This window comes from Papaver somniferum, unplaced genomic scaffold (assembly GCF_003573695.1).
Source record: "Papaver somniferum cultivar HN1 unplaced genomic scaffold, ASM357369v1 unplaced-scaffold_115, whole genome shotgun sequence".
Classification (NCBI taxonomy): domain Eukaryota; kingdom Viridiplantae; phylum Streptophyta; class Magnoliopsida; order Ranunculales; family Papaveraceae; genus Papaver; species Papaver somniferum.
In genome coordinates this window covers 2936047-2947373 of record NW_020620492.1, presented here as the reverse complement: position 1 = coordinate 2947373, position 11327 = coordinate 2936047, and the positions used below count along the sequence as shown (strand labels likewise).

At 36.9% G+C, this 11327-nt stretch overlaps 1 protein-coding gene and 1 long non-coding RNA gene across 2 annotated transcripts; both read left to right on the top strand.

The window, feature by feature from the left end:
- The first annotated feature begins 333 nt into the window (after window positions 1-333).
- LOC113329205 (40S ribosomal protein S4-3-like) lies at window positions 334-3082 on the top strand. Its single transcript, XM_026576169.1, has 5 exons — window positions 334-470; window positions 1353-1430; window positions 1544-1724; window positions 2128-2225; window positions 2338-3082. Exons 1-5 carry the CDS (start codon window positions 468-470, stop codon window positions 2770-2772), a joined length of 795 nt encoding a protein of 264 aa, XP_026431954.1. The 5' UTR covers window positions 334-467; the 3' UTR covers window positions 2773-3082.
- Window positions 3083-7176: 4094 nt separating this feature from the next.
- LOC113329255 lies at window positions 7177-8688 on the top strand. Its single transcript, XR_003349772.1, has 2 exons — window positions 7177-7345; window positions 7537-8688. It is a non-coding gene; the product is annotated as an uncharacterized LOC113329255 (long non-coding RNA).
- Window positions 8689-11327: the final 2639 nt, after the last annotated feature.

Here is an 11327-nt window from a genome sequence, read left to right as displayed (position 1 = left end):
AAATTTTCTACTCACCATCCAAACACGCCATGAGCTAATCGATGAAATCACCTAATTTATAACTTTCCAATATTAATCCGAAAAAAAAAACAAACACAAAACTGTATAAGAGCATCCAATATAATTTCAAGGGTGATTTTCTTGTGATCTTCACGACCCCATGAAATTCGATAATCCTCTAGCAACCTTTAAAGGTAAAAGGTTTACCACCAACCGACACAAATCACCACATGGGCTCACTATTGAAGCCCAATCTTCATCAAACGATTCAACCCCAGCTCTTCGAATATAATCCTAAAGCCTTAATTTCGTCTTCCCAACAGAAAACTCTTGATATAAAACTAAAACTTCATTAGGGTTTTTGGTTTCTTTCTCGTAATAGTGTGGTGGATTAAGCTCCAGAGGCGGAAGAAGAAGAAGGAATAGAAAATTAGGGCAAACCTAATTTTCAGTCCAAAAACTCAATCATGGTTCGTAATATCTCTCTATTTCACTCTGTTTTCATTTTCCTGCTGATTGAATCATGCCAGAACTCACTTATTGATTTTGATTTTCTGGTCATTTTTTTGTAATTCGGGATTTAGAAGCATGTTAGGGTTTTTAATCGCATTGTTTTGTTTTCTATCACGGGAGATCTTATGTGATTGATGAACTTTAAGACTCTGAAGGTGTCCTGGTAGTTCTGTTCTGTTTTTCGTTTGGAGCTTTTTACACTCCAATTGTGGTTGTTTTAAATCTCAATAGAGAAACCTTGATAGATTATGGCAAATTGTAGTTCTTCAAGTAGATTGAAGGGAACTTACTCATGTATTGCCTCTGCAATGTATAAGGGGGAGAACTTTGTTGATAGCTGTATGTATACCTTTTTGTTTGAGGAATTGTTACGATTTACCTGAATCTGGTTTTGAGAATTTCGAATATGTTATAGTAGATTTGGGTGTGTTTTTCTGTGATTATGCTGGATTATTTTGATGCTTTTTACACTTTGGAAAAGACTTGGAAGTTATAGTTGTTTCTAATCTCAGTGGGTAAACCTTAATAGAAAAAGGCTAATTGAATTTTGTTCAGTAGCACGACGAGAATTTTTGGTACAACTAGAACAGTGGTTGTACTGGGTGTTTTCTTGTTTAATTTGAGATGGTGAGCTAGTTAGGTAACCAGAGCATGCCTTCTGTCAATAACCTAAGTTCTCTTCGTGGTTTGTAGGATTTTGAGGGTTAAGCTAGTTTGCTCATTTGAATGTTGTTCTTTATGAGGAATTGTTATGATTTACCTGTATCTGGTTCTGAAATTCACGAATAGGTTATATCTTCTAACCTTCTGAATATTTTGATTGGTTCATTTGAATTCAGGCGAGGGGATTGAAGAAACATATGAAGAGGCTTAATGCCCCTAAGCATTGGATGCTTGATAAATTGGGTGGTGCTTTTGTAAGTATAGAAATTTCAGTTTACTTGAATTTCTCTTATGTTTACTTGATTTTATCTTATGTTTACTTGATTTTAAGTATCTGTATCTAATCCTGAAAGAATTTGGTATGTAGGCCCCTAAGCCATCATCTGGACCACACAAGTCTAGGGAATGCCTTCCTTTGATTCTTATCCTGCGAAACAGATTGAAGTATGCCCTTACATACCGTGAGGTTATTGCTATTTTGATGCAAAGACACATTCTTGTTGATGGGAAAGTGCGAACTGACCAGACCTATCCATCTGGATTTATGGGTATGTGTGCATAATATACTCCTTCACTTTGTCTGTCTCTTCTTTTTAGTCTCAATTTTCTTAACATGTTTCATAGAGAAATGCTATCTAAGAATTTGAAGGATGTCAGTGAATGGATCCTTGCCTAATGATTCTCTTGAATCAATACAGTTTGAACTTCGAGGATATCCTTAAAATATCCTTAAAGGATGTTCTTAACCTTCTTGTATTTGACGGGTGTAGAGAAAGTGCACCTATTTAGGAAACAGTTCTGTAATGTGGATACTGAAATGTTAGACTTTTTTGTTACTGGGCTGGCACCATATGTTCTTTGATTTCCCTGAATGTTTGCCGCTTACGATGACCTTTTGTGAGCAATTTATTTAGTATATTTGAGCTTATAAGTATTGGTCAACCTTATCAGATGTTGTATCAATCCCCAAGACGAACGAGAACTTCCGTCTTTTGTATGACACCAAGGGTCGTTTCCGTCTCCACTCAATCAAGGATGAAGAAGCTAAGGTTAGTCTTGAGTATTTCACAGCTCTAATATTTTACGCGTTATACTGCCCAGCCTCTGTTAATGAAAATTATTGTACTTGATCTCAGACGTGACAATTTTTCCTCTTTGCAGTTCAAGCTCTGCAAGGTCAGAAATGTACACTTTGGATCTAAGGGTATCCCATACATTAACACCTTTGATGGTCGCACCATCCGTTACCCTGACCCTCTTATCAAGGCTAATGACACCATCAAGTTAGATCTCGAGAGCAACAAGATTGTGGATTTTATCAAGTTTGATATTGGTAACGTTGTCATGGTTACTGGAGGTAGAAACAGAGGCCGTGTTGGTGTTATCAAGAACAGAGAAAAGCATAAGGGAAGTTTCGATACCCTTCACATCCAGGACTCTACAGGCCATGAATTCGCCACCCGTTTGGCTAATGTGTTCACCATTGGCAAGGGTACCAAGCCATGGGTTACCCTCCCCAAGGGCAAGGGTATCAAGTTGTCTATCATTGAAGAGGCTAGGAAAAGGTTGGCGGCTCAAGGAGCTGCCACAGCTTAGGTGCTTCCATCATGACCTGGTGTTCTGTTTTGCAGTTTGGAAATTACTCTTAGCTTAAAAGAACAAGTGCTGTTTTAGTTTACTTTCGGAACAAAATTTTGAAGCTGCTTTTTGTGTAGCTTTTCCTACATTACTAGGATATTATAAACTTAATCTATTGGCTCTTCCCATGCGGTATGTTCATTTTGTCAGGTTTACCTTATTGCTTTCAACTTTGCACGAATATTTCTGTTTGTTTTAGATCAGTAAATCCCTGTATCCAAAAGAAATCTGGAAGATGTTATTTTATTCTCTTTTTCGTTAGCGTGCATATCAGCTACATTTCTTGCTTTTGTATTTTCCTTGTTGCTTTCCCCTTTTTTGTTCAACCATGTTTCTTTTTTGCCAAACCACGTTTCTGAATGCACATGTTATGTTTGACATTATATATTCAGCAAGGCTAGGCTATAATCTAGCTAGAGGAGAAATAAAGATCACCTGCTAGAGCCATGGATTTACAGTGGTGGCAGCGAGAGATTTCATCGTCCAGAAGAGAAGCAATGAAGTTTGTGGAAAGGGTGTTTCTTGTTTTGTATTGGTTTATCACAATCATGATGGATGCTTTCTTAAACTACTTCATTAACCCCTCGGTATCGTTTTCAGAGAAGGTAAGGGGACGTTTACAATTACACATTTTGAGAGCAGAAATGAAAGGTATGGACCTGAAAATTGTGATTCCTGATGCCAGTGATATAGATAGTCTTTATTATCAATCTTAATTCATCTTCGTGGTTAGATCAATAATAGTTTTACGCTTTCTGTAGCATTGTTGAAAGTGTTCAACAAGTTCTATATTGTGTATTGTTAAACCAACTGGAGCTATACCTGTTGGCTAGGCCGCTCTCATCTTCGAGGTCAAGAGTCTGGGGATCTCATAAAACCCCATCTTATGTTTCCAGAATAAAGTTTCTATGATGTAATGAATGAAAGAAAATGTAATTTCAGTTCTATTTTCTTCCTTCCTTTGTTAAGGCTTGAACTACTCTTTAATCCTAGGATACATAAGCTTGAGCTTCTCCGCAATCATACATATTTTCCAATAAGAAATTATGCCAAAAAGATGAGAAAATAACCCATTTCAACCAAGATCAAGATTAACAATTCATATTGTTAAGGATCTGAGATTTAACTGACCTACAAATACTCAACTGCCTGCGACTGATGAATAAGAGTTCTCAACAACCACAACTAATCTTCCTGCAGTTTCTCCTTCTTTATATACGCTTTTTGAACTTGAATTGATGTGTATTGAAAAACATACTCCCTCTATTAAACATACGCTTTTTTAATAGGCCGGTTTTGTTTTTAGCGAAATTTAAGGAAATTAAGAGAAATAATCATTGAAAGTGGTCCTCATGATACTTGTCAATAAAAGAAGTGAAGTTAAATAGTCCCCGTGACACTTGTTAGCAAAAGAAGTAAAGTGAAGTGGTCCACGTGACACTTGTCACCAAAAGAAGTTAAGAGAAAAAAGATCCCAAAAAATTAAAGTAACATTTAACTTTCCCAATTAAGAAACTGGCCTATTTTTTGAAACTTTTATTTATAAAAACCAGCCTATTAAAAAAGAACGGAGGGAGTATATAAATAGAAGAGGAACTAGATCAGATTCTTTTAGGATGGTCACCGTCCTCTCTAACGGAGAGCTATCTTGAGTCGTGTTGTTTGTTTGTCAATATCACAAAGATGTAGACAAGGGCTCACAAAATGCACCTTCTGAGGGAACTGCACAATCTCAACAAAGGTAACAAAGCCATGCATGCAAGATTATTTTTCAAAAGCTAAAAACTAATCTTGATGCACTTGAAACTTCAGGAAATCCAATATGCAACAAGTAATTTTGGATTTCCTGAAGTAGTGAAGTTGCAAGTGCTATTTTTGGGGTGGTTATTGTCCTCTCTAAGAGAGTGTCATATGGGTTGTGTTGTTGGTTTATCAACATCACATAAAAATCTGGGAAACTGTTTTTGATGCACACTCACAATTGCAGGAAATCCAATCACTGAAGATAATATGCAACAAGCAAATTTTGGATTTCCTGAAGCTGCAAGTGCATCAAAAATAGTTGGGAATTTTGATAAAGTGACCCAATTTTGAATTAGGGTGAAAAAGTGCCCCCGTTTTTTTGCACTTTTCTAAACTGCCCCGTTTTTTTCAAATAACGCTTTCCATCCCGTTAAGTACAAGGTGGCAGTTATCTCACCTATTGAAAAGTCATATTTACCCCTGAACTATGAACCCTAACCATGAACCCTAAACCCCTAACCCTGAACTATATCGTGAACCATGAACCCTGAACCATGAACAACGAAGCCCGAACTATGAACCCTAAACCCTTAACCCTGAACTATATCGTGAACCATGAACCCAGAACCATGAACTTTGAACCCTGAACCCTGAACCTTAAACCCCTAACCCTGAACCCTAAATCCATGAACCGAGCTCGACGAACCTGAAAAAATGAAGTAGAAGATAAACGTGACAGGTAAAGGGTAAATAAGTAAAAAATTGGATGGAAAAATTAACAGTGGGGGCAGTTTTGAAAAGTTGAAAAAAACGGGGACAAATTTATTAAACCGAAATTGAGAATGGGGCAGTTTATCAATATTCCCAAAATAGTTTTAGCTTTTGAAAAATAATCATATGCAGGTGATTTGTGTGAACCCTTGTCTGTGGTACAAATCTTGTTTCAAGAGCTTCCAGACTTCTGTGATGTTGAGCAACCACAACCCAACTCAAGACACTGTCCGTTAGAGAGGACATAACCACCCTAAGACCATGCAGTTCCATTCGAAGGTCATTTTTGTGAACCCTTGTCTGCAGTGCAAATCTTGTCTCAAGAGCTAGGATTCCAAACCACCATTCTCAATGCATATTATGTCCATCAGTGAGTTGCATATGGTAGACCCATTCATTGGCAGCAGTGCGATCAGATTCATACATGTAATATGTGTATATATATGAGCTTATTTTTGTATTTCGATACTGACGATAGTCTTGAATTCGATTGGTACATTGGTTTGAATCTCATAATACACTTCATTTTTTGATCGGAAGTAAAGGAATGATATTATTATTACAAGCAAAAGGACCAAACAAAAATGAAGCTTGGTGATATAGATTGAGTGAACTAGAAGACTATTTTGTAAAAGGATCGTGTGTTTATGGTCATATTAGGATCTGAGTCGTAGAACATATCGTTGATATGTTTGGATCGTAGACTGTGTGAAGACCGTTAAAAAATTGTTAATTGACTTCTTTATTTTACCAAACACCTTGACAATCAGCAGACTAACGTCGACAGTTAAACTTTTGTCAAAATATATAACTCTTTGGTCCTTTTCCATCTCCTTCCATTTGGTTCCGCTTTGTTCAGGCACTTTTGCAAACACCTCAGCACAACCCTATGGTGTTGCTGTGCATTGAGAAGTCCTGTTCACTGGCCGTAATTTATGCAAATTCATTTCATACACAATCCATATACCATAGCCCATCAGGAAAGCAAAAACATTCATAATCTCCTCAAAATTATGCCGGTCATTTATCATGTTTGTCTATCTTGAATTTTTTTAGGATTATAAACATATATATGCCTCCTTTTATACCCGATAGACAACTACAGGCGCGGTTTTTTCCACTTTACAAATCTAGGCCTCCATCCATGTTTCCATCCGAATCCGTTATTTTTGTCAAATTCTCAGTCAACATGATTAATTTCTCATCAGATGAGATGAGATAATGGTGCACAGTTTACAGATATGTCCTTATACACGTGTCTCATGGAGGAGCACCAATCTTTATCTTTTGGGAATATTGATAAACGGCCCCACTCTCTCAATTTCGATTTACTAAATTGCTCCTGTTTTTTTTAACTTTTCAAAACTGCCTCCACTGTTAACTTTTCCATCTAATTTAGTTTTCCATCCAATTTTTTACTTATTTACCCTTTACTTGTCACGTTTATCTTCTATTTCATTTTTTCAGGTTCGTCGAGCTCGGTTCATGGATTTAGGGTTCAGGGTTCAAAGTTCATGGTTCTGGGTTCATGGTTCACGATATAGTTCAGGGTTCAGGATTTAGGGTTCATAGTTCAGGCTTCGTTGTTCATGGTTCATGGTTAGGGTTCATAGTTCACGACATAGTTCAAGGGTAAATATGACCTTTTAACTGGTGAGATAACTGCCACCTTGCATTTAACGGGATGGAAAGCGTTATTTGAAAAAAACGGAGCAGTTTAGAAAAGTGCAAAAAAGTGAGGGCACTTTTTTTACCCTAATTCAAAACTGGATCACTTTATCAAAATTCCCTATCTTTTTAAAACCCTATGAAAATTAACGACCAATATTAATCTCCCACATTCAGTCATTATATAATCGAAAGCCAAATCCTGAATCCCGGATTTCCGCATTTAGAAAATGAACAACGTTGTTAATTTTTCCGAAGGTTATTAGAGGTAAACCGTATACGAAGACCCTATTGAATTTTTTTTTGTCAAAACAGAGAAGATCGTGAAGAAGAAAAAGCCACGAGAAAGGTAAGTCAGGAACCCTAACTTTATTTTTGTTGATTATGTCAGTTATCGGTTTGACTATGTTAAATCATGAATAGGGCTTCCGTTAATTTTATGATAGAAATTGACTGATTAGGTTTTATGTATAAATTGATTTTTACTTTTTTTGTTGGATTACACATGTTTGGTTACTGATTTGGAACATCAAATTAAAGTTGGTATCAAATTGAAATGTTAATGAAATATCGATTGTTGCGGCATCAGTTCATATAAATGGAATAATAGATTATTCGAGATGGATTGAATTAGCTGTTGTTGCATGCAATGGTGCTGTGGTTGGATTTGAATTCAAATTTAGGGAGAAATGAAGATGGTGCTTAGGTAGTGGTTGGTACAGAACATGGGGATTAGTATGGGTCGAAGACGTGATTTTGCGGCTACAGAGAAGTCGATGCATTTGTTGGAAAAATGGGTTGTGTTTAGAATTGGAATTGATTGATTGAGCTGGTTGTTATGGAATTAATTTATTTGCTTTGAATTCATAGTGGAGGTGATGTTCAGTTGGTTACAGAACAAGTAGGTGGCTGCAGTTGGAGTTAGGAAAAGTTTGGGTCAATTTCAATTGAAGCAGTGGTGGTTGTATGTGTTTGATGCATGATTGCGGGCGGTTAATTCATGCTAAATTGCAGCAGGGAGATGGAGTCTTTGAAGGAAAAATGTTTGCTCTCGCGGTTCTAGATCATCTTTGACCTAGCACCGTGGCCAGTCATTTAGGTGCTTACAGTTTTTGAAGGTTTGAAGGCTTAGTGTCTGTTTTAAATCCATTCCACCACTTGCTTTCATCTGTGTTCTTCTCGTTACTCTGTTGCGCAAGGACCAACTGAGGTTTGGGCATGCTTAATTAGTTTCTTTACATATTAAATGTAATATGGTTAGAAATCAAACCTTTTATTTATACTGGAAGAACCTTTACCTCTATGCACTGGAAAGGCATATTTTCTCTCATGTAGTTTTTATCCACTAGTTCCTTGAGCTTTTATAAGACGTGTTCCCAAACAGAAATGTGATACAAGGCTCTTTGATGTACATACATAACTTGGAAATAAAGCTGATGGCTCCGAATTCACACACATTAAGTTTGCCGGTGTTGTACGCTTCGATGATCGATGTAAGATTGAAGGTGTGTATTTGGATTTGTTCTCAAAATGTATGACAGGAAAGGATAGTAGGAATTCTGCAGATTCATAGATTTTCCTTTGCGCAGAATATATAAAGATATGTGATTTATCTTCTAATATGTTGACGTCATAAGCACCTAATTTATTGCCCACGGTCAATTGTGGTTTTTCGAATTTTTTCGTTTTGGAGTGTGATATCTTGATTTTTGGATTTCCTCACAATTTCAGGAAATCCAATAACTGAAGATGATATGCAACAATCAAATCTTGGATTTCCTGAAGCTGCAAGTGCATCAAAAATAGTTTTAGCTTTTGAAATATAATCCTATGTAGGTGATTTTTGTGAACCCTTGTCTGTGGTACAAATCTTGTCTCAAGAGCTTACAGGCTTCTGTGATGTTGACCAACCACAACCCAACTCAAGACACTATCCATTAGAGAGGACAGTAACCACCCTAAAGACCGGACTGCTCTCATCTTCATGGCAAGGAACCCGACTGCTCTCATCTTATGTATGTTTCCAGAATAAAAGTTCTATAATAAAAGACAATGTAACTTCATTTCTATTTTTCTTCCTTCTCATACAGTTACATTATTACAAGCAAAAGGGCCAAACAAATGAAGCTTGGTGTTAGATTGCATAAACATAGCGAAACCGATTAGAAATGTCGAACATACATCCTACACATAGACCAGACAAACAACCAAAATCAGTAACAGCAACAGCCACAAAAACAGGAATTGGATATGCTAAAGGAAATAAATTCAACTGAACGGAAATCACTAACCCTCCATAGACCATTCTGTTGATTTTGATCATGCTCACATGACTTGACAAGATCATCTTGTTCTGTAATTGGATACGTTAAAGAAAGATAAGCAATGGGCTGAGGGTGGAATTGCAATCAAACAAGCAATTCAGGGATTTGGAAGTCTGATTATTAAACAAAGTGGAGATCAGCAATTATCCGACAAAGAAGCACTCTGATTTATATACAGAAGATAGCTGGAACACAAGTCCGGAATACAATTCTGCATCATAATATTATTTTGCAACGAAGAGTGCAGAAAGTGCCGTACAACTCGAAGCAGTGGAGTGGACAGAACCATTACAGGGTTTGCTATGCACATATATAAATCTATATGTTGCTTGGTTCTAAAACACTTTCTAACTTTGATTAGCGTAATACAGTACACATTGTTACACTAGTTTTCCTTCTAATACTCAGGACAGAGTTTAGGTAAACGACCTTACATATTAAAAGCCACCACAAAGCAGTAACCAATCATCATTAGAACGAATGCAGCTGTGTTGCTAATCACAAGGCAAAGCTTCTTGTATTGGTAGTACTCCCGGCGTGATACAATGATGAGAAGTATCAAGGCGCCAAGGAAGGTGCATGAGAAGGATGCAGAAAATAACGCAATAAAGGCCTCCAAGCTGCGGCTAGAATTTGGATAATGTTCTCGGATTCTGATCATTTTCCCGAAAGAGTAAGCACCAGCGGCATGGACCGAAGACATGAGCAAAATTACCTCAAGTAACATCTCAAGAGATTGGTTTTGGGTTTTTCTTCTCCGACAGCAAGTATGAGGACATTGATCAACAAGTAAGAAATTGGTTTTAGATCCATAAGCTGCTGCAGCGCCCAAGTTGTTCAACATAATAAAATCACTGGAACTATGCACTCATACCTGTGTTACTGGGTCATGCATACATGGACATTCCGACTCTGATGTCTGCGGACTGAATACAAATAAAAATAGAAAGTAAAAAGAAGAATCTTCTGCTTCTCTGATCTCTCTCAAATTCAATGAGGAGAAATATAGTGAGATCGATTAATCAGGTGATCAATCTTTGTTTCGTTTTTAATTTTTCAATTAGTGTTTATGTATATAATTCTCTCAATTATGTTGTTGACTTGAATAATTAAATCGATATCTATGGATTTCTACTTCGCAGTTTAATTAATCTTTGTGATTTATTTTTGGTGTAGAATATAAAATCTAACTATACCAGATTCAGTAGGAAGTAGGAATCTAATTGTTTGGTTGTATCTCTCCTTCTTCTTAACAGAAACCATGAGTACTACAGAGCTCTTAGGTAATGGATGTAAAATTCTTGGTTCACATTTTCGCCTTCATCCGGTAAAGCGCAACCTTTTACTTTTCTTTCTTTCGACCAGGTTGTGTTTACTACACACGCGTAAAATATCAGATTTAGTAGGATTATAATTGCTACTCGTCTCTTTCCTTCTTAACAGTAAAGATGAGTACTTTAATGGGAGAGGACTCTACAAGGCGAAAAATGCTTTCTGATATTTTAGCTGCTTCGGAGGATTATTTGATTGAGCAACTTAAAACAGATCAGTTTGTGCTTACGCGTCTAATACAGATCATCTCTTTTTAAACTACTAGCATATCCCTATTCTTCTTAGCTATAAAATGAGAAAAGCTTTAAAATCAAGATGCTGGAAATCAAGTATCTCAGATACATAATAACCAATTTCTCCTTCTTTGCAGCGGATTCGCATGAGTCGGTGTGTTCAAGGAACTCTATCCTATTCCTCAGTATTTGGAAATAAGTATCCGGATCCCCCTCCTGTATCTCTAACATACGGATTACCTGTTCTGGAAAAGACGACAAGACATAGAGGCGCAGATTGCACGAAAATTGAATGCGAAGAAGCCTAAAAATCAATCCAGCCAAAAGAAGCTATCAGCAGGGTTACCTAAAAGCTCGCGACACGTCAAGGTAAGAAAACCAATAACATACACTACACAAGCGATTTACGATCTATCCTTTCTCATTTTTAATCTCTATTATC